The sequence below is a fragment of the Vidua macroura genome, chromosome 1, assembly GCF_024509145.1.
Source record: "Vidua macroura isolate BioBank_ID:100142 chromosome 1, ASM2450914v1, whole genome shotgun sequence".
In the NCBI taxonomy this organism is placed as follows: domain Eukaryota; kingdom Metazoa; phylum Chordata; class Aves; order Passeriformes; family Viduidae; genus Vidua; species Vidua macroura.
The window spans coordinates 136,352,075-136,378,942 of NC_071571.1; the positions used below are offsets into that span (position 1 = coordinate 136,352,075).

General features: G+C 37.3%; 1 protein-coding gene across 1 annotated transcript; it reads right to left on the reverse strand.

The window, feature by feature from the left end:
* Nucleotides 1-2,196: 2,196 nt before the first annotated feature.
* Nucleotides 2,197-25,263, reverse strand: EIF3E (eukaryotic translation initiation factor 3 subunit E). The gene is made up of 13 exons (XM_053974791.1): nt 25,112-25,263; nt 23,296-23,410; nt 20,183-20,300; nt 17,130-17,172; nt 16,562-16,666; nt 14,465-14,590; nt 12,913-13,037; nt 12,063-12,189; nt 10,030-10,131; nt 9,256-9,365; nt 4,008-4,110; nt 3,413-3,547; nt 2,197-2,358 (listed from the first exon to the last, which is right to left on the reverse strand). Exons 1-13 carry the CDS (start codon nt 25,199-25,201, stop codon nt 2,320-2,322), a joined length of 1,338 nt encoding a protein of 445 aa, XP_053830766.1. The 5' UTR covers nt 25,202-25,263; the 3' UTR covers nt 2,197-2,319.
* Nucleotides 25,264-26,868: the final 1,605 nt, after the last annotated feature.

The window sequence follows — 26,868 nt, forward strand, 5'->3', positions numbered from 1 at the left end:
TTAAGGTCATAGAAGTGATGGGGTTTGTGAGCTGGACTAAAATCTTTAATGGGAGACCCTCTGACACATACAGCATATCGTGGTGGTGCAAGAATTAAAGTGTAGAGATAACAAAGATATTTTGTAGCTCAATACTTTTACAGAAGGTCCTGTTGTAATTTTGAATGGAAGTTTTACTTTAAGGCTTTCACATTTACAGGACACTCTCAAGCCTAAAAACTTCACGGAACTGCCATGACACAAAGCTACCAAACATTCCAATAGTGCTACAATCTGCATGTACCTTTTCTGTGCCTACAAAGCTGGTACATGAAAGGTCCAAAACACAGAGAACAGAAAGCTATGATAACACAGTATCTCACTCCTCCTGAGATGAGATTATTTTACATCTGTACTTTTAAGTAAATTCTTCCACTCAAAGGAAAAGCAGCATATGGGCCCTTTCCCTGCTGTTTACAAAGAAACATTCCTATTTTATCTCATTTAAAAATTCTTTAATTATTACACAACTGCACTTCTATGATTGTGTTCACAGGGAACATGGCTATTACACAATCTGGATTGTTCTAAAGTGACTGCTTTGGGGCTTTAACAATATAGAGTCAACCTACAGATTGCAATTTAATCCATCCCTTGACAGAAAACTTGCGGAATAAGGAACTTGGCATAGAGCATGCTCAGCCTTAGGAAACTGCTCTCTAAAAGCAACTTGTTAACTTCAGCTCTGTTTCAGAACTCTTCATCCCCATCCTAGGAACCAATGTTATACATTAAGTGAATCCTTGTGCTGTAGACCAGCTTTCTTGAACCATGGTTACAGACCAGCAGCAAACTACTTTGAACTGCTTATTGCTACCACTTCTTAAATTCCAGTTCAGACAAGGGAGGGACCTTTGAAGGCCAGAGTTCAACTCCCTCCTCAAAGCAGGTTTAGGTTTATCAGGATGCTGAGGTACCCAGTAAATCCAAATTTCTGTGTGACTGCTTCTAGTCCCTGATGATCTTCTAGTAATAAAGCTAAAAACACTGCAATTCCCACTTAAATCTAACTGAAATTTTCCCACGTTTTAATTTGTGTCCACTGCCACTGATCCTGTCTCCATGCAGCTTGAAGACTTGTCTTGTTGTGAATCTACCCAGTAATACTGGGTAGAACAGTAAAAACTGGTCTTAGCCTTAAGGCCGAACATCACTAAACTGTTTCTCCTTTCCCAGGCAACATGTAATTCCAGAGAATAAGTAGGAGTGTTGGCAAGCTGCAATAACTTTACACATATAGATGAATCCCAGAACTTAAGGAGTTAAGAGGGAAACAGGCACACAGTTGGAACAAGCTGAAGGTGAGTCACTGGCATTTCCCTCAACCTTAAACACAAAACTGTATGCAGTGATAATGCCTCTTCCTTTCCAACATCCACACTCACCTCAGTGATCAGTCACTATATTTCACGGAACTCAGAAAAAGGATCTGTCATTTTCTCTAAAAGACACTGAGGTATATTCTGCAGTGCAAAGGTGCTAAGGAAATCCAGGCAAGTGTGAAACAGTAGTTGAAAACCCCAGAAACTTACAAACCCCCTACAAAATCCAACAGTTGAACTAGAGTTTTGCTCTCTTATGTTTGCATCATTCACCTTAAGAACATCAAATTTCAGTATGAAAGTTGTAAACCATATGCAGCTCACCTGTCAGGCCTTTTGTAATCCTCCCTCCCAACCAAAAATACTCCAACAACACAGGGTAAGATTAAAAATGTCATTTCAAACAAGAAGAATTCTGAAGCATGAACACAAGAAGTCTACTCAAATTATTCTACATGTAGGCTATGTCAGGTTTCACACAGAAGATACTGGCTACAAGTGCCTGCACTCTTCCATGCTTCTTCTGTAACAAGCAAAAACATGGAAGCACAGAAGATGATTTTGGCTTGACCACATGTTCAAACATGGTCTATTTGTTTGTTCCACACACTAATTTTTTTAACATGCAACATCTGCAATAGGTAATAAAAATCTATAAATCCCTGCTTCCAAACTCAGACAGCCCTGAGAGCAAAAGCATCCTTTGGTACAAACAGACCTTAGACAACTGTCATCCTAAATTTTGCAAAATGTGATCAAAAATGCTGTAGAATACTATGATGTTTAAAAGTCCTTTTAAAACATAATCTATTTAAATCAAACACAAACAGACAGATAAAAGTAGCCAATTTTATTCCAATAACATAAGCTCTAACACATAATTACTTTTCTCAAAAAGGTTGCATATTTATGTGCTTTTTAGTCAAATAAACAAATTTGTCCCCACTGTAGAAGTGTTTCAATAGAATCCAGAGTCTTGAGTAGCCCAGTTGGGTGCCTAAAAAATGAATAAAGATTAGAAGAAATTACTGTATTACCTAATACTTACTGAAATTTACAACACATTAATTTAAACACTGGGAATGTTCTTAATAATGAAGGATACCCTGTAAGATTAAAGCCAAGTGTTGATATACCAGCCACACACACACTGTAATTGAGTTGTACAGCTGAGTCCCCCAAGCTAGTAGTTTCAAAAAGAACTTCTAGAAGATCCCAGTATAAATACAGGAATAATTTTTCAGCTATATTTTTTAAAGAAAGTAATGACACAAGTTTCATACCACTTCCCATTAACAGAATAAACTAGTGCACCACTTCCCGTCCAATTTCCACCAGTATTTCTGCCAAGCACTGAGGAAGTGCAATAAAACTTTTAATGTTTAAGCTCTTTTACAGTGTGGTTTGTTCTGAATTTTTTTGTTTGTTTTAAAGATGTATAGCTGGGCCTCAGAGCCATCCCCATTACAGTGCTGTTCTCCTTCACAGAGCTTCCCATATTGTAATGTGGAGGAAAGCAAAACCAGATGATCTTACCAATTTTCCCATTTTCACTGATTCTACTTAAACCTTTCAATGACTTAATTACATTTTCTAGAATTTTACTTAACAGGTTTAACAGTTAGGGTTTTACTCAATTCCTCCTCCATGCTCCAATCTTAAGCACCATTCATTCTCCTTTCAATACCACATATGCACCTACAATACTTTTGAGTACAACTCACTTGGGAAAAGTATTATAACTACTTTCATAAGTGTCACACTTCGTAATCTGCCCTTTCCTGGTGGTGAAGGAGACCATTTAAAGGAAGCAGAGCAGCAAATGACAAAGAGTTATGCAAGAGAATAAAATCTAATGATGAAGAGAAAGGCTAAAAGAAAGCAAGAACCACTGTCTAATTCTCCCCATGACAAAGTCTTTTTGAATGTAATTCTTAGTATTAGAACTAGTAGGCACATTTGGTGAATTAAGGCATAGGTTAGCATTATACTTAAATTTATCTCTCTTAAAAAAGACAGCAAGAATTCAGAAAAACAAAACTTATACTGACCTCAGATCTACCACTCTGATTCAGTTTCTTCTCAATGTTCATAGCCAACATTTGACTACGAAAAGACAGGCTTTTGGTCTTTTCAATCACTTGTTGATAAGGGGAGACTGCATTGTTGCCCATGACTACATGGCCCTAAAAGCCAGCAAAGACAGAACAAATTTAACAACTGCTCAGCTTGCAAGGATCTTGAATGCAATACTTTGCTTTCAGAACTTTCACAGATCTTACAGACAAGCACAAAAAACAATAAATGAAATCTACTACATTTTATCCAGGAACAGAAAGTTTTGATTTCTATTGTTTTTCTTTGCCCATTAAGTAAAAGAAATTTAATGAAAAACTCAACAAATTCACTTGGATCCATCTGGCCTTAAAATGAAAGAGAGTAGGTTTAGATTAGATTACTATGAGTGTGGAACAGGTTGTCCAGAAAAACTGTGGGAGCTCCACCCCTAGAAGTGCTCAAGGCCAAATTGGATGAGGCTCTGAGCAATCTGGTATAGTGGGAGATGTCCCTGCAGGGGGGTTGTAACTAGACAGTCTTTAAAGTCCTTCAACAAAAACCATTCCATGATTCTATGTACAATCTTACCAGCTTTGAATCCAGTTTGGCATCTAACCGTGCATTTCGGATTAGATTAACAATCCATCTTTCCGCTTCTTCAGGAGTCATATTCAGTTTATCTGCCAACATACTAAAAGATAAACAGCTTATTAAATGGCAAAAAAATATCTCTGATATAGGTAAACATAATGAGGGACTATGGAATACAAGTCAAACCAATACAAAATATGGCACAGTCCACTGCACAGCTGGGACGCTTACTTTAATTTGACTGAAATGACTGTAAAAATTACATACACGCTCTCCTGCACATCTCCCAACCCCAGTGCAAATAAGAACTACATCTCCCAAAGTGTATACTTACTCATTATGACCTACACTATATTGCCTTTAAATCTTGACCTGCACAATTTTCCTATGTTCCTATTAAACCTTGCCTACACAAATATTCTTGGAAAAATTGTCATTTAAGTAATTTCACTATTAACATAAGACCACCACCACTATTAATGAAGAAAAAAAAAAACCCCTGCTTTTATTCTTACTTAAATGCAATCAGCAGTCAAGAAAGTATAGATTAACTAGTCAAAAAAAATGTTTAGCAAGAAAGCTTCACTCCAAAGTTCAGGAACAAGACCCATTAGATAGAGCTTGGTATAGAAGATATGACAGATACACTATGTTAAAACTTCTTGCACCTTCAAGGAAGGAAGGTGGGCGAGAACAGAGAAAGGAAAATTCTTAATGAAACAAGCACTCTTGTCCAGGAATAATTCCTCCTAATAGTGCTTCCTGTGGCTTTCCAGCTAACTCGTTTAGCTGCCTGCTGGCAGTTGGCTCATACAGGGCATTAGTAACGCTCATTCTTCCATCAGCTTGCAGACTAAGGAAACAAACATGAGGTAAGGGCTACGGACATGACTAAAAAGGCAGCTGGCTATGCTGAGCTGCACAAGAGGTCAGTTTCTCACCATTTTACAGAATCTTGCCTAAACATCTTTTTCTCCACCTGAAAAAGTGATTTTCTTCTTGATGATTGTTTGCATCATGTGAACACTTTATAAACTATCAACTGTTAGGTCATCTACCTGACTGGACTTCTAAATACACTTCTTTATACAGTTGTCTCTCCTATACGGTCTTGATCTCTCACCTTTCTCCCAACTATAAAAGCAAATTCCATTTTTTTCCACAGATAAACATGAAGTTTAGAATAGAAAAAAAAGCCCTAAGTAACTTAAAATACTGGATTTACACTGACTCAAGCAAACTAAGAGAACAAATGGGTAACAAGTGTTTGAACTTGGCCAAGTAAAGGGAAGTAAAACCCAACCCCAGCTGCTACTGTTCCAGCAGACCTTTTAATCTGAGTTTGAATGAGCAATTGTAAAGGCTGAAGAGAGCAGAAGACATTAAGGATGGAAATTTTTGTGGAATTATCAGTCACCTGGACAGAACATGAGATACTTTAAATACAAAAAAAGTACAATCATTTTATTACCCCCAATCAGTGATGTTAAGCATTTGACTTGAACCTAAAGAAATTTTAAACTGAAAGTTCATGGGGGTAGGTATAATTCTCATATTTCCCTTTTAGAAACCTTAGTACGATTTGGATAAAGTAAATTCCCTTCCACAAGAAAGGCCACTGCCACTACAATGGGGCTTAAGCGATCCAGCTTTGGGATTACAGAGTGGAACCTCCATTCCTGGAGATAGGAGGATTTACTTGCAGATTCCTGACTAAGTAGCATAATAGAATACTGCTGTGGGACCTGCTCAGAGCTGGAATTGGGTTCACATGATTAAACCAGCTGACTTCCAATCTACAGCACCTACACTTTCCTTTTTCCCTAACAAAGTCGTCATGTAATCTGAGGGGAAGAGGGCACAGATTTCTAGAGAATCATTCCAAGCCAGAAACTATGAAGTATTTTGCATTCATTACTAGCAAATAATTCTACCTTTTCCTATTATATCTACATTTTACTACTAGCTCAGCTGCTTCAGAAGTGCCTTTTTTTTCAACTAAAAAGTGCTTTTTGAACAAACATACAGTATATATGTGGCAACACAACAGAAGTAACACTACACAAGTATTATTTTCCTGAAGATATATCTGGAAAACTTAAAAATCAGAGAATGAAAATGACAGAGTAAAAAGGATGTAAAATCTGTTTTATCTCACCTTGTAGCTTTGAGACTTACACCAATTTTAAATTTTAGTATAAAATAACATTATCAGGTAGCAACTATCTTTTAGTGAATAAAGAATAATTCTGTTAAAAAACCTAGAACTTTAACACATCTTTGACACAAGAGACAACCTTCCTCAAGCACTTGTGGCAACTGGATTCCCTTTTAGAGTCTCCTTGCAGCCTACACTGAAGCAGCCAGGACCACCCAAAGTGCATGGATGTGTAACATAGAGGTATTTTCCTGGTAAAGTAACACACATGGCCAAAAAAGTATTCTCTATCCTTCCAGAGCAAATGCATGGAAGATCTATCCTGATTACAGTTCTGTAACAAACACCACCATTCTCCTACCACAGTCAGAACATGTATTTAAAACTCTCAAGATATAAAATACAGCTTAGTCTCATATAAGTTTGACAGCTGAAATAATAGTGGCACGTTTAGATTTACAAATACATATTAACACCATTAATATTAAGGAAAGGATGGAACAGAAGTTGTATTATAGGTTACCACTGTTTATAAAGATTCCTGATATAATTCAATAAAAATTAAGTCAATTATAATGAAATACTATTAACATTTAAAGAATGGTCTACCATTTCAAGTTACAGTCAATTTCAAATGGCAATTTCACCAAAACAGTGGCAAAAGTAATTTTTTAGATCATTTCTGCCCCCCAGTTTTGTAAGGAAATTCACTTATTTGGGTCATGCTAGGGCTAGCGTTATTTAAGTTTTCATTTACTTAAATTTAATTTACTGAATTCCCCACATGCTCATATATGACAAGTCGATCTTATATAACAAGCCCATCTTATATAAAGTTTTCTTTTATGTGCAGTACAAAAGAAGAATTAAGCATATCCAGCTCTCCAATTAAATACAGTCATATCAAACTAACTAAAACAGAATTAGCTTCATCTATTACTCAATTACTGGCCAATTCCTTCAAAAGCAACTCTGAATACTCTAAGAAATACTTATGTACCTAATTTAATCAGCCCAAATATATTGATTGTTACAGCTTGCAAAGAAATTTATGGCTGATATCATTGAAAACACAATGACCTACTGAGAACCTCATTACTGATGACTGACTCCATGTGCAATTAACTTAGGGGTATGTAATAGAAACATTCATGTCACTGTAAGAAAAATGTCTCAAGTCCAAATCTATCACTTGCCTCAGAACACACTATCATGCTTATAAAGAAAGGACACTGCTACCTATATCACTCATACATAACAAGGACAGCCAACTATAATATTTTCTATCATCTCTAAAGTTGAAATATCACACACAGCACAAAAAAATGAACTATTAAGTAATAAACACTAAATAAATGGCAATTGCCTACCACAAAATTTGATAAAGCTTGCTATTTTTGCCATAATGAATCATTGGTACATTGCCCACAGTTTATCAATATCTTTTGATACAAGACTTGAAAAATTCTTAAAGTACACATTGCTGAGTCTTTGCTCATTGACTGGAGCAAAGAGGAGACTTCTCAGAAAGACATCTAGTCCCCAGTTAAAAAAGGTTAAACATCTAGTTTCATTGAAAACTTGTGCTTGAATATCTGCAGTATTCACACCACGAGAAAGAATTTGTAAGAAAGAGCAAGACACTATTGGGCTTTATGTTCCCCAGAAACTCATCCTTAAGAGCACTACATGTATGTTTTTTTTTTTTGCCAAATACTTATTCAAACCCCCTTTATGTGTAAGCATGCAGTACTCTGCTTCAAGTGACTTTAGACAAAGCATTAGCCCTCTTATAAAAACAAATATTAAGTATGGAAAAGTTCTGCTCACAGCATGTAGTTCCATTTCCTATTAGGACTATATGCTTAAACCCAATACACCACAGCTGACTAAAATGCTCAAATCCACTGTTTGCCTTTCATATCAAAGCCACTGAATATTTTAAGCTGATATGAAGGGTAAAAAAAAAAAAATTTCCAAAGGCAACAGAGACAAATGTCACCCAATGACTAAAGATTGTAAGTAAGAATCAGTCCTTTTTCCAACTATACCTATCCATAAAAAAAAGTAATCCTTCCAAGAAGTTTGCAATATTAAGGCAATTTTCTCTCAAAGCCTTTCCTTTGAAATCAGGCAGTGCTAAATCCTTTCCTCAGAGGATTAGATGCACACATTTGCTCTGGATACAAGCTAGTAACAAGATTCCATTGAACTTGATTGATTCAGCAGCCTTCATTTCTCCTCTCTCAAGGATCTCTGCACTGCTCTCTATCAACGAGGTTTTTTACAGAATTCAGAGTTTTTCACTTGACTTTTTCCTTTTTAATTTAAGCATGTAGAAATGTGGAAAGAGATCTCAAGCATGTGGAAAGAGATCTCAAGCATACATAATATCTTCCCATTCAGTTTTTTTTTAATATATATATACAAGAGGCATCATAGCTGATCCATTTGAAAAGCCTGCATTTATAAAATAAATCTGAATAAACAGACATATTTGCTAATAACAATTCTTACAGCTGAGTCACTTTGTGTCACAGGGAATAAAATCCATCGTTTTCTATTTAATTAATGAAAAAGCAATGTGATTTAATAAATTTCAAAAAACATACCTATAAGACAGACATGGGTATCTGTATCTACCAAATAAACATAAATTTAAGCAATTTTTTGTATTAAGGAGTTTGTACTTACTTAATATTAACACTCTACCTCAACATGTGGAATTGAGGTACTGTCATCAGGACTTTGGTGACACTGGATATGAAAGTCTGCATTAAGTCCAGCAGAGATCTCACTTAAAAACATAGCACTTTTAGCTTGAAAGTACTGCTTGTTAGGGGGCAGAGGGGGTGCTAGGGGTGGTAGAGAGGTTGCTTTGAAGTTAAACAGAATAATTAAACTCTGAAATATAATTATAATTCAAGTACATCACATCAGAGTCATAAAACTAGAAAGAATACTATGCAAATGAGATTTCAGTGAGGATTTTACTTGAGAACTGAATACTTCTTGAAGTTGGCACTGTTTGTCAAACTGCCCTCCATGACTGATTTTCTGAACTGAGGAATGAAGACATTCACTTACCCAATGCTGATGCACTGATGGATGCGACAGAAAGTCTCAAATATAAAGAGCCGGGCATTCTCAATGAAGTCCTCAAGGCACGCCACTAAGAAGAAATCATTCACAAGCACCTGCAAGTGTAAGCAGAAAGGGAACATGAGAGCAAATGTGTGAGTAGAAATTTACTGGTAGGCACTGCCAATAACTAAGAGCAGCCCACAGTATACCTAAAAACATTATTGCTATGTTCAAAGATGTGGCAAAAAAGCTATAGATGAACAATATTTTTCATTGTTTTCATTGTTTAGCATCTTACTAAATTTAAATTGCATGCTAACATGATCACTGAGGTCTGAGTCAAGAAGAGAGCAAGGTTGTAACTCTACTGAAGGTCAAACTCTCCTGCTGCCCTAACTACTGATGACCCTTTCAACACAAAATTTGACTCCACACTCATCTTTCACAACAAAAGGCAAATCTGAGCTTTTCTTCAAGCATTTCTCAGACTTTAATGGAAAACCTGAAGCTCAGCCAAACGCATGATTACCTATTTGCTTCTTCTCCTAGAACTTCTTAAATACAACATTATTATAACATTAAAGCTATATCCTTAACAGTAAGTCACATGTAAGTGTTACAGAATGAAACTCAACACCACCCAACCATGAATTTAGGTTTATAAGAAAACATTGGCAATGTAATCAAACACCACTTCAAACAAATTAGCAGTTCATTGTGAATTTTAGAGGTCTTTATTTAAAGGAAAAGAAGTCTTATAAATATTTTAAGTCTTACTGTTTCACACTCTCTCAGCTTCTTCTGCGCTCCATCAAAATCAAAGTTAACATACAAACATTCCACAAACTCTGTGATAGGGTCCCTGTATGTGTAAGACTCCTATAAAAATAAAAAAAAAGGAACAACATCAGAAATCAAGGCCACGTGGTCGCTCAAGTATTCCTTATAGTCTTAAAAAAATAATAGTGGAAACAAGCCCATATATCACCTTAAAAAAAAGCTGAATTTCCAAATTCCCCCTATAAAAGATACATAAATATGCTTCCTCCCAGTAGTCTGGTAAAACAACCAGAGGTGTAGTTTCACCTTCAGCATTTAATGATGCAATCTTTGGGTTAGGAAACTGTTGAGACTAGAGCAGTCTCTGTGTCAAACCTCCAAATTTCATAAAATAAGACAGAATAGTCTTCCTAAATTCTGATTTCAATAATGACTTGAACAACAAATCCTTCATAATTTAAACTGAATGGTTATTTGATTTTTATAGACAACATAGCTAACAAAACTGCTACTTTCTATATACGAGCTACTTCAATTTATTTTTGCGTTACAGAAGTTACTCAACTTTCTCAATTACCAGGCAGAGACAATGCTACATCTATATACAATTGTGTAAATTCAGATGTAACAAACATCCCCTTAAGTGTTTCTAATGCATATTTTACTACAGTTTAAGTCAGTATGTATCAGTATCTGCTTTACCATACAGTAAAATCAACAGATTAAGGGAATTCCTAAGAGAGATATTTTTCTCTACTGATCAGTTATTTTTTCCTTCCTCAAAGAACTGTATTTACAATCTCATTATTTAGGTTTAAAATTCAGTTTTATACATGTTTTTCACATCAGAATTGCACTTGTTAACCATTATTTGCAGAATGGTCTTAGAATGAGCATCTCTCAAACTGCTTAGCTATCCGTTCAATACTTGCAAAGATGTTGCAAGCACACAAAATCTTTTACTACTACTGAAGCAACACCACAAGTTATTTCAAATCTCTAAAACCTCTACCACATCATCATTTAACATCATTAATTATACAGCGTAGAAGAGTACTAAGAAATCTGATAGGCAATTTCAAAACCAAAGCCCAAGTTGGCATTTTCAAAATGAGTGCCCTAATGGTGTGCATTATTACACAAAAGCAAGAAGTTGTAACATGTTACTTACTTCAAGTATTAGATACTCATATTACATTAGAAGCTCAATATTACAATCAGATTTTAGATAAAGATAAAAGCTGAGTCATAACACTTACCACTGATTTATTGCTTATGCTACTTTTTGTGAACATTAATGCTTAAAAACAGATTAAGTTGTAGCTAAAATGTTATCTTTGTAGTGACTGTGCTTTGCACAGGTAGTTTCCCAAATGCTTGAAGTGATTACAATTGACTGCTACCTTATAATAACAGTACTGTCACATTTATATACATACACACAGATACAATGCTACTCACAACACTATCAAGTGTCTGAAGTGTATTGGTTTGTATACAAGTGGCTTGTTGATTTCAGATAAAAATCTGGGCCATAACCCCCACTGACTGCTACCAAGCAACACTTTTATTGCTCTTCTCTGTATCTCCATGCTCATGCGACTGTGACAACAGAACCATTTTCAAGAGAACGCATGTGAATTCAAATCAACACACAATTCAGTGGTTTTGAAATGTAAGAAAGGACCCTTATTCATACAAGAATTTACAGTAGAGATATTTGAAAAAGAAGAATCAGATCCAAAGCCATTTCACATCTCACTGAATTTTCAGCATTTAATAATATAGAAAGAACTGCATGCATACTCTACTGTATATATGTGTACATATACTGCTCATGTATATGAAAGTAGAAAAAATTATTTCATCCTCCCACTGACTGATATTCGTTTTACTTCAGTAAATCTTTCACTGATAAAAAACAAGCATCAAAATACCTCAAATCCTAACCCAGATATATTACTAGAAGAACATTATAATGAAGTCTCCTTAAAAAAGAGGCAAAAAATATCAGATACTGCAGTCCTTACCTGCTGAATAACCTTGACTAGATCTTTCAGCACTTGTCTACGTTTACGAACATCCTTATTTGTTATGACTGCAGTAGTCAAATATCTGAGGATATGTGGGCACATTGTCTGAATTGCATTGAGATATCTAGAAAGAAAAAACATAGGTAAGATGCAGAACTCAAAGGTATACTGAAGTTTGCTGATGACACTAAAATGAGAGGAGCTGTTAACTCCTCAAAGGCAGAGAGGCCCTGCAGAGAGATCCTGTCAAAGAAGTCAGAGGGCTGGAAAATCACCAACTGTATTAAGTATAACAAGGGCAAATCTCAGATGCTGCATCTGGAACAGGGCAACACTGGATCTATGTACAGACTGGGGAATCAGAGGCTGGAAAGCAGAAAGGGATCTGGGAGTCCTGGTCAACAACAAGCTGAATGTGAGTCACAGAGTGTCCTGGAAGGCAGGCGGGCCAACCGTGTCTTGGTGGACATCTGGCACAGTATCACCAGCTGGGCAAGGAAGGGGATTGTCCTGTTCTGCTCTGCAGTGGGTGCACCAGTGCCTCACCTTGGTACCGGATGCAGTTTTGGGTGCCACAACGTAAGAAAGGTATCAAGCTATCAGAGCATCCAAAGGAGAGCAACAAAGACTGCTAGATCTACGTATAAGTCAATCCTCTCACAAACAGACACAGTGTTTCAATTTTCATTTTTCGTCTGGGATTTCCCAAGAATCTTTTAAAATAACTTTCTACAATCAGAATAGAACAATACCTTCACCCTGCAGCCCTAAGCTCAGCAAGCTTGCATATTTATCATTTGCCTTCAGTTTCATTTAAAGACCCCCCAGATGGTACAACACAACTTACTGTGGCTGATAGAGAAAAAGGTCAATGATGTTGTCTCTCCCTTTAGGATGATTAAAAAATACGAACAAAGACCAGTGGATGAGCCATGTTCTTTGCTGAAGAGACTGCAGTGGAGAGCTGACAGACTAAGAGAAAATGTAACATTGGTTCAAGTCAAACACAACACGAAGTTTACTTGAATACTAATCCATGGAAATCTGTAATTGCCCAAAATTTTGGGATTTCGCATCAGCTCTTTGTAACTGTCATCACTGTCAGGCTGAGTTTGACCTCCAGCTTTTTTGTCATCTCAATGATAAATCTACTGAAAGTTATAAGCAAGATAAATTTTCCAGTATTATATTCCAAACTGTTTCCTACAATTTGCATTTATGGTAAGAGCAGAGATTTTAGCTCTCCAAGACCACCATACCAACCTAAGTTACATCCCTTTTTAATTCTGAATTCCTTGTATTTCCTCTTCAGATGTGATCTGAGTAACTACTTGGCTTTTTTACCTTTTCTGTTTTATTTCCTTTCTAAATTCTCACAAGACCTTTTTTTTTTTGCCATAGACCCTCAGACAATGAAACTCTATAATCACTTTCAACCAAAAAAAAGTCATTATCTTTATTTAAACCTGCTGATAATGGACAAACAAGGGTTCAGCTCCAAGTACCTGTATTAGCTCCAAATTTCAACAGCACTTCAAACAAACTGCAAAACAACACACTGAGGATGAACTGACATGGTAAGTAATTCTCCCTCTGAAGAGCATGACAACAGACTGCTCTAAATCAATCCTAAAAAAATCCTGGGAGTTTAATAAACAAGTAAAATAGTCTATTATAATCATACAGAATCATAAAGACAACAAAATTACAGAAGAAAATTTGTTAACACTAATTATCTGCCACATAGACAAAGAACGACTGGGGGACAGAAATAAAAACCTGTTTTCTCAAGACCCTGGTTCAGAAGAGAGAACATCTCTCATCTCTCACATCTGATAAGGCCAGTGAAGCTCCACAAGCAAAGAGGAGAGGTCCCTAATCTAATTAGGTGCTCTGAATTATTACTGCAGCCCCACGCTTCCCTTTAAGTTCTTGGTACTCATCTAAAATCAGGAGAGTTTTGTCAAGAAAGCCGAATTAGCTGAAAACTATTTCCAAACACGAGCTGATTGCAATTTCTGTCATAAAGCACTGTCTTCATCAGATAATATGTTTTATTTACATGCATTTTATTATTTCCAGAAAATGAATAGTACAAGTATCTGAAATTTAAACAGCAGTTTCACACAATGATACCTTGCCCTCAAACACATCCCTAAGATTTTTTTGTTTATTGGAAATATTTTTGAAAACACAGATGAGAATCCAAAGTGTTAAGAGGCAAGCAATTTGAAAAATAATGTTTCATTATTTATTCACAAGCATCCTTTGACTCTCCCACTGCCAATAAAGTATCAAGTGAAAAGGTGGTAACCTACTCCTAAAAAAACCTGCAAGTGATTTGCAATAAAACTTTCCAGCACCTCTAACCATGCTAAGATGTCCAAGATTTTACTTACATTGTTATCTATTGTCTCCTTTAGTCTTGTGAGATCTTCCATGGCTGCATCCCAATTCTGCATCAGGATTTCAGATGCCAGTTTTCCCCAAAGAGAACTCAAAGCATTTCTGTCTGTTGCTGGAACCTACGTTCAACAATAGCAACCAAGTCACACTCTTAGTATTTTGTTAAAAATTATTTACTTTTAAAATTACAAATGATGTTTTCTGGCAGTATTTTTCATTTACAAGATATTTTGCATAGTCCTAACTTTACAAATTAAGTTTGATTTCTTTTTTTCAGAAAAACAGTTTAGACACAGAAAAAAAAAAACAGTAGTAAAATTTCTTACACAGAAACTAGGAAATCCTGTGAAAGAAAGACAAAAATCCATGCTGCTACAGTTCAAGTTAAAAAAAAAATTAAAAATGGCTGAGCACCAGATGACACACTGGTTCCAAATTTATTTTGGGTTTTCTTTTTTGTTCCACCATAAAAAAAATTGTTTCTAAACTAGTAAAACAAGGTTATTACAAGGCAGGTTCCTAAAGAACTCATAATAGTAGGTAACCACCTTCAAAAAGCTAGCATCCAAACTCTTCCTGCTAATGCCTTGCCCAGAAGTGTACTTGTTACAGCAACGTCCAGTGGAACTGCAACTTGGCAGCACTGAACCTGCTTCCTGGAAGGGTAGTCCTAAGGTCAAGCTGTGTCAGTTTTACACAGGAATGAGTTGCACTATGCCAATGTCAATTCTGTTCTCAGACTGGTTACAATAGTTCTTTCACAGACTATGTTTCATCACACAGGGCTTTTAAACAAATCTTCTCCCATCAGAATTAGTACCAAAAGTTTTATACTAAGCTATTATCAGCACAAAATCAGTACTTCATTTTTTGAGGTTACTCAACATACAAGAATATAATGCTATGCTCAGAAAAGCCATGAAGAATTAAGGACAGTTGCCCACAAACCTACATATGTAACCTTCACTTCCCCTGTTGGCACATAAAAAGAACCTAGAACACTGAAAGTCAGCTTTAGCATCAAGATTTAGACTAATAATTCAACTCATTCAACTTTAAGCCCTGTTCTTCTGATTAAAGGTACATTTTCCAATTTTTCTTCTTTAATTACAGTCAATTACAGAAATGTTTGTAGTATACTCTAACAGTATTTCAGAGAGTTAAGTTTACTTTTAGATGGGAATAGAAACTAGCAAGGAAAATGCATCAAGGTACAAACCACTAAATGTTTTCAGCAATCACTGCACAAATCTATGAGATACTGACTTATGAGCTCTTCCAGGAAACCCAGGTGCCAGTTTAGTAGTTGGTAAGGTTGGTAAGGTTCACATGCTATGTGCTGGTTCCAAATCACTTAATTAGAGGTAGCTATTCACAATAACTGCTTTTAGGTACTGCTGCTGTTCCAGCTATATTATCTGGATTTTCAAGCAGTTACCTTAAATTTCTATTTGTTAGTAAAGTAACACATTCACAGCACAATAAATTTACTGTGCTGAGATTATTACAAGACATCAAATCTTTATTCTCAAACTTCACTCCCACCAGTAACAAATGATATGAATTACACAACAAGATGAAAAGAGTTGCTTCAAAGATGATGGATCTGGTTCTACTTTTATCATCTAAGCTGTCTCATTTCATAGGGAGATGATTTATACTCTTAAATCCATCACAGAATTCAGGAGAGGAGAGATGACAGTTCAAATAAGAAGCTGGCAGTTCACCATTACCAGCAATTACATTCAACTTACCTGCAAGCTTTTCACTGCTGTTGACTACATCTGTGCACAAAATCAAGTATTCTTAAAAAACAAGTATTCACTTAATTGTATTAAATAATTAAATGCTATAAGACATACAAATTTAAAGAACAATTCTGACTTCTGCTTGAAAATAATGGAATTGCTGAACCATAGTAATGATTATTAACCACTACTGTACACTTTGGCATACAGTAATTGCCCCAAAAAGCTATGAAGTATTATATGCTAAGACTGAATATAGACAATTTACTCGTTTAAATATTTCACTACCAAATAAACAAACAAAAAAACTAAACCCCAAACCAACAACCAATCAAAACTTACCAGAACTCTAAAGAAGTAGAGATATTCTGCAGCTCCTGAGTAGTTACCACATTCATACTGGAATTTTGCATACCTGTAGAGTGTATCTAGGTACTCCTGCCTAAACTGAAAAGGAATACAATAAAAGCTTTTATTCCCTAGGAAAAAAACTGCACTGTCACAAGCTGATTTTAATAGTAGAGTAAGATTTGAAATCTGTAGCTTTTCAAAAGACATTAAACATAAGAAAAGACAATAGAAAACTATTATATTCTCAATCCATGCCATGGAATGAAAGTTTAGACCAATACCGGAGAAAGGTGAAATCTTGCATTACAAAGTAAAGCACACCTAAGCTACACAGGTGCAGCCAGCATTAAGTTTCAGGTTTCTTTTTTTTTTTTTTTTTTTTGTACAAAAATTAGAAGTTCAAGGGCTTAAACATGTTAGTATTAGGAATTCAACCTATTAGCTACATTGACAGGGGACAGGACAAAATGCTAGGCCATACTTGGTCAAAACGCTGTCAGCTGTGAGGGAGGTTGGGTGGACATACTTAGAACTGAATTCCAGCAGCTACAACACTTACCCCGTGCTTCTCAGCTAAATAGTCAAACAGCATCCGACCATCTCTATAATAAAAGGATAGAAAGCACTGTTTTTACAAAATAAATTTATAGCCACCATGTGACACTAAATAATGCAACACAATTCTAAAGCTAAAACACAAAAAACTGAACACAAATGTAAAGTAAAATTCTTCCACTTGTTCAAAAGCAGCTGCAGTTACCTATTACTGCGTCATGTAGTTTCAAAATCAACCTAATTTTAAGTAATGAATGCCACCTGCAATAATAACTACAGTTAAGAAAGTGGAAAGTTGTTTTAAATTCGATAGCAACCTTAGCTTTCAGTATGAAAGTTAAATTCTGAATTTGAGCTCTTCCCACTCTCAGGTTCCAATTTCAGAAGTTACTCTAGACAACCTTGATTTTAACAGGAGATGGGAAAAAATGCCAAAGAGTAAAGTAAACAAAAGTAGGAAGGAAACATATCCTACTGTTAGCACTGAGAGTGGGTCACAAGAATATCTCTATCACAGCAAATATGTCCAGAACACAGAACCATAAAACATAATCATACTATTAAGTTCTAAATATCTATGATCATGTGATCACATCTCTGAAGACTGTTTTTTATTTAAGACTAAAAGAACAAGCAGTATCACCTAGATCAAAGAGAAGTTTAAGCTTCCAGGAGGCAAACTGTAAATTCCTTGAGACAAAGATACTTTAACAATTATATGCAAGGGAATATTTTCCCATTTACTCTGAAATCAACTGACTGAAAAGATGTGAGTTTGTCAACATCCTCCAACAGCTGCTTAGAGAAGTGAAATGTTTTGGCTTATTCTTGAAAGAACTTCTACCTGCAAAATCTCCTTTAGTTATCATCTCCCTGAGGTGGATATTCCAAACAGTGCCATCATGGATCAAAAGTCATGATTTAAAGTCCTGATAATATGCAGCTATCCGAATGTGATACAGATCCAAAATCACCAGGAGAAATTACCAAAATAATCAAAACTTGTTTCTACTATCTACAGCATACTACTCGGGTCTAGACAGATGGGACATATTTCAGTCCAATTCTTCCTATTACTATCTAACCCAAATAATCTGCATTAGAACTACTCCTGAGCCAATAAACCAAAACTAGAACTTCTGAACTGTGAAGTTTCCAGATATTCTACAAACAAATCACATGCAGTTCGAAACCAAAACTTGCTGTAGATGAGTAGTAGGCCTAATATTCTATACCATTAGGCAAGTTATATTCCATGCATTTATTGACTGTACTGTACCTCTTGCTCCTAAACAAGGCATTTCCAATTTGAAGTACATACTATTGACCAACTTTTGTGAATGAAAATCAAGTAACAGAGCATATTCCCCTCGAAATGCTGGCATTTTAGTAACATTTTTCTAGGCTAATTATTATTTAAAAAACTGGCTAAAGGTGAAATAAGAATTTGATAAGACCTCTGTATGTTCAATTAGATTTGAATAATTATGGAGAAAGACTTTTCTTTAAGACAGGCTCAACTGCCATTGTAACTAATACTTTCAAAGCTATACCAACAAAAACAAGTGACTCCCGGCTTTGCATTATCACAAGTCATAAACAAATGCAATTCTATTTTCTTTATGTAATTATCTGAGATGAACATCCATTCTGAAATCAGATGCAAAGGCAGCTTATTTAGTTAACAGTAGTTTTACAACAGAAATTTAAGTACATTCTGGTGGTATCAGGATAGAAAACAAACTTCTCCTGACATGCTGTAAAGCTAACAGATTCCATGATTCCTACTGACACCTGTTTCATGTGTGCATTGAGACCTAATACACTGCACCTCACAACTGCTGCACTGACCAACATCTAAATCGATCTATAACCAATTCTGAAAACAATGCAAAGAGTGGAACAAAAAACAGAGGCAAGGAAAAAAAGGATGATAACATGTATCTGAAACAGAGTAAATTCTAATCAAGTTCCTCTCCCTTGGGGGACCCACAGGAGTTTCTTCAGGGTGTTTGTTCACAAAAAAAACATTCATACAGAAGATTTCCGCAGACTAGAAAAGAGATTTTGTACATTCAATACTTTTCTAAGAAATTCCAAAAGTAACATTACAGCCTTCCTAATGTTACAGTATCAGTGGATGCACACAGCTTGCCAATAATAAACCCAAGTACAATCTTCAAGTTAAGCTATAGGTTCTCTGTCTGATACACTATGCTCCATTTTAAAATTTTAGGGCAGGTGAGGCTGGAGATGTAATTATTATTCCAGTTTGCTAGACACACAACAGCAGTAACAGTGAATCCTATCTAAAGGAAACAGGGAGTAATTTATGCCAAACAAATACCTGCCCACCTCTCTGCTGAAGGTGCAGTTACTCCTCAGTGACTACAGCTGAACTCTTTCTTACAGAGCCCAATTCAAGCTTAACCATGGCGAAACTCTGATAGACCTGAGATACAGCGTGCAGACAAACTCATTCTACTTTAATTACTCCCATATGAAAATTTGAAAGAAATTGGATGCATCTTAAAAAGACTATTATTAGCACAACCTTACACCGAGTTGGAACAGTTTGGGGTTGGAGAGAGTAAGTGGGAAAAGGATAGAACATCCTGAAGAAATATGTATTCTGAGGATGAAAGGATACCCATCCACCAGGCCTCCAAGACTAATATGACACTCCATAACCATATTTTGGAAGGCAGAAGAGAAAATATGAACTGTTTCAGACTGTATTTTCCCTCAAAAAACTCTAAACCAAATCAAAGCCAAACAAAAAAGCACCCGTGATTAGACTGTACTGGATAATGGCTGTCACTTGTACCAAGTTGTTTTAGGAACATTAAAAACAATAGCTGTCTTTTGCACAACAGGGAAAAGCACTGAAAAGATCAAACTGTGTCCAGCAATTTCAATTACCTGACCACAAACATTACTTAAATGCTCTATGAAAATAAAAATGTCTTTCTTGCAGTTACTACACAGAAAGCATTCTCAGCAGCAACACTTGAGAGGTACCAACAAGCCATCCTGACAAATTACATTAGAAATTACCTAGTGGACTGCATTTGCCTCGTAGTCTCTGGATCCTCAAACATCTTGACAATAGGCTCTGTTTCAGCTTGAAGCTGCTTCAGCTGTGCAACAACAGTTGTTCTTTTCTCACGCAAAGCTGAACACAAACAAAAAGACTTTAATATAATGCTTTCAGTTTTTACATGAACCAATCTGTAATTACATGGTGCTGACACTTGAACACATCTTCACAACACCTACGTCACCTGTCCTCTCAGTCAATCCTCAAATCCAGCTGTGTATAACAATTCTGTAACTTAGTAAAAACTTCTAACATTTAGTTCTTTTTCTCCTATGTGGAGGCCACCAGAGAGCAGGTGCAGCTGGAGCCGAGTCTGTATTACATGAGTTATCTTTAGGCTTCCACTAAGGGAGAAACAACCTTTAACTAAGTTCACTTTTTCCAAATAAACTTGCAAAAAAGGAAACAATCCAATGATACCACAAAGATGGATTTTCTTCTGACTGATGATCAGGTTCTGAAAGAACATTTAAAGCACACTTAACTAAAAATGGATAGGAAAAATTTCAAGGAGCTCAACCTGCAAAATTATGATTTTGAACACTCTGCATAATGGAAACATAAAGCCCTTTATGAAAAGGTGTTAGGAAATTCAACTAAGAGTTTTAGGGTGATTATTTTACATAGACCACAAACTCCTCACCAAGTGCTAGCAATGCAATAAAATGAAGACTTAAAATTTAGAAAAGTGTTTATGTTTAAAAAAATAAGGAAAAATCACCCTGACATTGGCTATGTGAAACACATGGGATCAGAGAAGCCAAGACTAAATCCCAGGAGATAAATGCAGGAAACTGTGAAAGTGAGCCACACACCAGAACACTCAATGCCACAGTGAACAGTCAATATTTCTTTCATGATTTGACTACACAGATATTTCAACAGGACATCCAAGGTGCCTAACACCATAATGGTGACCCAACCTAAATATGAGAAAAACTTGCCTGACAGGAAGTGCTCCAATAAGGAGAAATTATCTCCACTTTCAGTTGACTCTTGAGATTATAAAAGCAGAAGAACAAACAGATGAAAGAAAAAACATTCAGTTGACTTACTAAGAATACGAGTATGTTTTCCTGTGACATCTCCTGGGTGTATAATTGTAAGTTGATCTCATGGAAGACAAGACAAAAGCAACTATAAATCGTGCAGGGACATTTCTAATTATGTAACTGTGTAACTGAACTTAGTTTTGAGTACTTTAAACAGTGAAGTCTTAAAAAGGGTAGTGTAAACTTCTAATGATGCCAGTAGTTCCACAAGTAAGAACCACCTGTCCATATACACATTCTGATAAGCGCTGATACAAGAAGATACGCATACCAGAAAGATCTCAGAAGTTAAGGCCTTTCCACAGGTAGCTGCACAAGCAAGCACCCTGAACAATAAGTCAAAGAACTAGCTCTGCTTATATTAATTGAATAAAAGCCACACATCAAACAACAGTAAGTCATTATTAAAAAAAACCAAAAAACAAAAAAAACCCACAAAAAACCAAAACCAAAACCCTGCCAAACTGATGATGCAAAATCTTGAGAGGTAGTGTTTTTTTCTTATACTCTTCTCAAACAAGTGTGGAAATTGCTGGTCTTTGATGAAGGAAGAGTTCTCCAAGGGAGCAAGTTCATTCAACTTTCGTGCAGCTGTGACCTTATGAAGTTATACTCTAAGGCAATCTGCTTTACTAACTGGCTATAATCAGAATTCTGAAGACATCTGGAGTAGTTATTTTGTGGAAGTCTGCTAGAATTGCTATTTCTTGTGTTTACTTCTTTAGTATTTTACTCCTTAATTACGACTGATAACAGTAAAATTCAACAGTTTAAAAAGGCTGAATCGGGGAAAGAAAGAGGAATACCTATTCAGCTCTGTGATTTTTTTTTATAGCCTTGATACAGCCTGACTTTTTTAATCAGTAGAACTGTGAAGTAACCTAAAGGTGAAGCTATTATCACAACTGTTTCTTTAGTTACAGAAGTTAAACCCTCTGGTTCTCATTATATGTTACAAGTCCCATGCGTCAAAGTACACATGCCTATAACAATGCTAGCACTCATGCCCATAACAATGGCCACCTAACGCTAGCACAGACTTGGTCAAAACATTGACTCCTGTGTCCATAAACCTATCAATTCTCTTCTTCCAAAGAGGCGAGTGGCCATCTCTGCATTTTCAAGAGCCTGAAAGAGCAAGACCCAGAGGAAGAATGCAACAGCACCCAAGTCTCTTCCTCCTAAGATGCAGCAAAACAGACTGTAGTCCCAATACTAAGAAAAAGGTAAGGAATTCACCAACACAGAAAAAAGATGGAGAAATAGGAAGACAGTGGATATTGAAAGAATAGGTCAGGAAGAAATTAACAAAATGAAACACCCAACCCATAAAAAAAGAACTGGGAGAAAACTCTTAAAACACCCATGAAGAATGGAAAGTAGACAAAGGTATATAATCTGTTTTCTCCCCCTTCCCAAATGTCCCCAAAGATTATAGAAATTTAAGTAGTAAACAGAGTAGTTATCAAAATCATGGATAAGATAGAAAGAGATCACATTCATTATCATAAATTTCTCCTAGAGAAGCAGCAAGTCTTATATTGCCAAAACTGAGGAAAACACACATTTTCAAAAAAAAAAAAAAAATCTCTCTCTCAAAGTCTAAAAATCAGCCACAGACAGACAAATCAATGGAATTACTTACAATGCAACTCTAATCTTAACATACTGGATGCTTTAAAGAAAAAGTCACCAAATCATTGTGCAGGTGTTTGACAGATGAAAAGCTATTGCAACTCCATTAGTTGCAGCACAACACCTTTAAAGTGCTTGAAATTACCAAAGCAGCATTGAAATACTGAAGAGGTCACTCAAAGGTCAAGTTTCTGACAGACCAACAAACCCAAACTTCCCAGGATTAGGGCATTCTGCTTGTCTCAGTACTGCTCATCCTTTTGGTAATGCCAAAGTTAAACAGTACTCTAGTTTTTGAATGCAACAAGCAATTACCACTAGTTATTTATTATTTTAGACAGAAAGGCTGAAAAACAAGATTTACATCTAAATGAGCAGCTTACCATGAGGAATTTCATCGGAATAAAGATTTTTGTACACATCCATAGCAAAATCCACCATGTTGGTATCACTGAGGAGATCCAGTTTTCCTTGAAGCAGCTCTTTTTCATTGTATATCTGAAACAGGAATTATTAACAGATTCATCTGAACAGTGTTGAGGAGTTTCAATTCATATTATGTATTACTTTTATGGCACAGTTTATGGACTTCTGTACAATTGAATTGTTTTAAGTATCAAATCTCACTGCTCTATAATTAAGAGTACTTACTATAAAGCCTCTCTGCATTTACAGTCTTGACAAAATACCGAATATTTCCTGCTATTTATAAAGGAAGATACTTCAAAAGCTAATTAAAAGTCAAGTAACTATTACTAGTCTCTTAATAGGAATAGTAATTCCTATTGCAAAATTACATAGTATTTAAAAAATAAAAAAACCTTAACCATACCTTTCTTTCAAAGTACTGAATACTTTCCACAAAATAAAATGCTGAACAGTGAGGACTAGTTAAGTTATCTAATGTGAATTTCAGAAGAGATGCACAAGGTTAAACTCACAATTTAACTGTAGTGCAGAATAATGTAAAATATGTTGCTAGGTCTATAACATAAAAAACAAATTTAGAGTAGCTATGTAATCAAATAGTGTACTTTAAAACTTTTCAAATTGTTTTTTAGAGTTCATACTCCATAATTTATCAGTGAGTTGCAAACTGCTGTTAGATGTTGAAGATGTAGGCGAGGGCCAAACCCAGTATATTCCTCAAAACCATATTTGCACAAGAGCTGTATTACAACATCGCAGCTATGGAATCTGTAGAAGTTTAATTCATCTATGAACATTGTGCTGTTCAAAACTAACACCACAAAATTAACTATTTAATTAACTTCAGCTACCATACAAATGCTAAAGTAAAAATGCCCCCAAGATGACAGGCAATAAGCAAACTCCACATGCTAGAGGTGACAGCTGGCTAGGTCGTCTCAATGCACGCGTGGTTCATCAGTTCCTTTCTGAAGGCTAAAAATAAGACCTACTTTAAATTCAAAACTTATATAACTTTACACATTCTGCTCCCATTTTAAAATAGTTTCGATTGATGAGAGTTTACTCTAAAGTATGTGAAGCACTCGTCTGAGATACCCCCAGCATTACTAGGTTCTCTGTAGCAATATAACTTAAAAATATACATAAGACCAACAAGGGATAATTCCAGAAGGGACTTATATTTGTTTCCAACACAAATTCGTGACGACATGGGTTTCAAATTAAAATTAGTTAGTATCATTGGCGTAACCCCACAGACCGCCCTGAGCTCCGGCTGAGGTACGGCCCGAGCACCAAGAGCCGCGGGGCTATCGAGGGTATCCCACGCCGTGGGACTGCGGCTGCAAGGGAGAGCATTAACTTCTCCTTTCTCCGCATATAGGTGAGGGAAAGACACTACACCAAAGCCGAGGAAGGAGAAAGTGTAGGAAAGTCCGTGCTGCCTCGCAAGCGAGAGGCCGAGGAGCTGCGCGGCGTGATCAAGGAGCGGCTCCCTCAGGCCTCCTCTCGGCTCTGCTCTCGTTCCTCCCCGGGCAGCTCCACACGCTTCGCCCCTCGACTCACGCGGCGCAGGAGCTTCGAGCACCTCCCTATGGAGGCTCCGAATCCCCCACGGGCCGCACCCGGCCCGCGCAGCGCCCCGGCCCACGGGAGGGAGCCCCGGCCGCGGCGCACCCAGGCCCGCGGTAAGCATCGGCAGCTGGCAGCACGGCCTACCACTTTCCCGGTCCCGCAGCCGGCTTCCTCACCCTTAGGAGAGACACGCACCTCCTTGACAGAGAGGAATTCCAGCAGCGGGAAGACCAAGTGCCGGTCCAAGAAGTGCGCGATCCTGGTGGTTAGGTCGTACTCCGCCATCTTGGAGCCGGGAGAGAGGAAAGGCAGAGGCGCGACGCGGCTCTTGTGGGGGCTGCGCCTGCGCGGCCCCGCCCCCCAGCGGCGGGGAGCCGGCGCCTGCGCACTGAGGGCCCTGGCGAGCAGCCAGGGATGGGGGCGGTGGCCGCGGCCTCCCTTTCCCCTCCTCTCCCCTCCCCTCCCCTCCTCTCCCCTCCCCTCCCCGCTCCCGCGCCCGAGCGGCTCTGGGGCCGCTCCGTGTGCGGCTCTGGGGCCGCTCCGAGTGCGCGGTGCGGGGGCTGCGGCACGGCCTTGCTCGCGCCTTGCGTGGGGTGAAGGCGCCGGTGGAGCGCGTGAGCCAATGCTGGGCGGCAGTTTGGGCACTCTGGGGCACAGTGGGATTTCTGGAGGGACGAACATCTCCTGAAAGTAGCTGTGGGCTGTGAGTCCAGCCCACACACTTTGTGCGTCGTGTGTGAGCTTGACTTGATCTCGATCTAATCTGGTGATGAGAATCTAAAAAGGGGTCTAAGCTGTCCTTGGCACCCCGTGAAAAGTTTGTTAAGGGTTGGTCCATGTTGCCATATTCGAAGCTCTCCATGGGGAGGTCATGCCAGGTGAGATGGAAAAAGGGCTGGGGAGCTACTGCACAATGGCTTACACAGGGAACGCCAAGCAAGTGCAGAAATGTATTGCTGAGTTTAGCCACATAAATTGAAGAATCAGTAGTACTGCTGATAACTTGCATATTACTTGTAGCCATGGTAAGGAAGAATTGGCGCTGGCTGCCTAGAGAAGTGCTTGAGTCCCCATCCCTGCAGGTATTTAGAACATGTCTGGATGTGGCACTTAGGGACATGGCTTAATGGTGGACTAGATCTTAGAGGTCTTTTCCAACCTAAATGATTCTGTAATTCATCATGTTAACTCACCAGAAAGATAAAAGGTTTCTTTTCCTGTTACACTTTGTAAGTTTTCTAGTGATTTTTGTCAGGACACACAGTTGAGTTCAGTAAGTCAAGCCTCATCTCTTCTCATAAAGCATGACTAAAACCTTTGTCATGAGGAAGCTTTTCCTTTCATGAGCAGAGTTATAGTAATTTGTTTAGTGATTCACATAACTACCGACTATGTCTATGGTAGCTGTTCATGTGGAATAGCAAGTTAGTATAGTTGTAGTACAGGTTAATTTTAGACTTGGATGGTTTGCTTTAAATGTAAATGGGAGGTGAGGAATAAGAAGGTCGTAACACTTATTAAGCCATTATTCAGGCAGCTAGTGATGTTCTCCCCATCTTAACAGAAAGATGTAAAGACTATAGAATTAGGGATGTGACAGGCTGGTTTTTAGAGGTAGGACTTCATTGCATCTTAATGATGCCCTGTAAGGGGAAAAAAGTATGCAGCATGAATTAAGTAATTCTTCACATGACACTGAATTGTTCATATAAGTCTGTGATATGTGTAATTTTGTATTAGTAATACTCTTCTCAGAACATCATCTGTGAGAAAGAATCCCTTTTTACCTGCAAGACAGCCCAGTATTTTTCATAGTAGTTGTAGATACTGTTTACTTTGATACCTACATATCACTGATGGCATAGATAATCTCTAATGGTGAAAACTATCCTCCTGTATTATTTTTCCCATAATAACAGTGTGGATTTCACCAGGACCTGTTCAAACTTGCC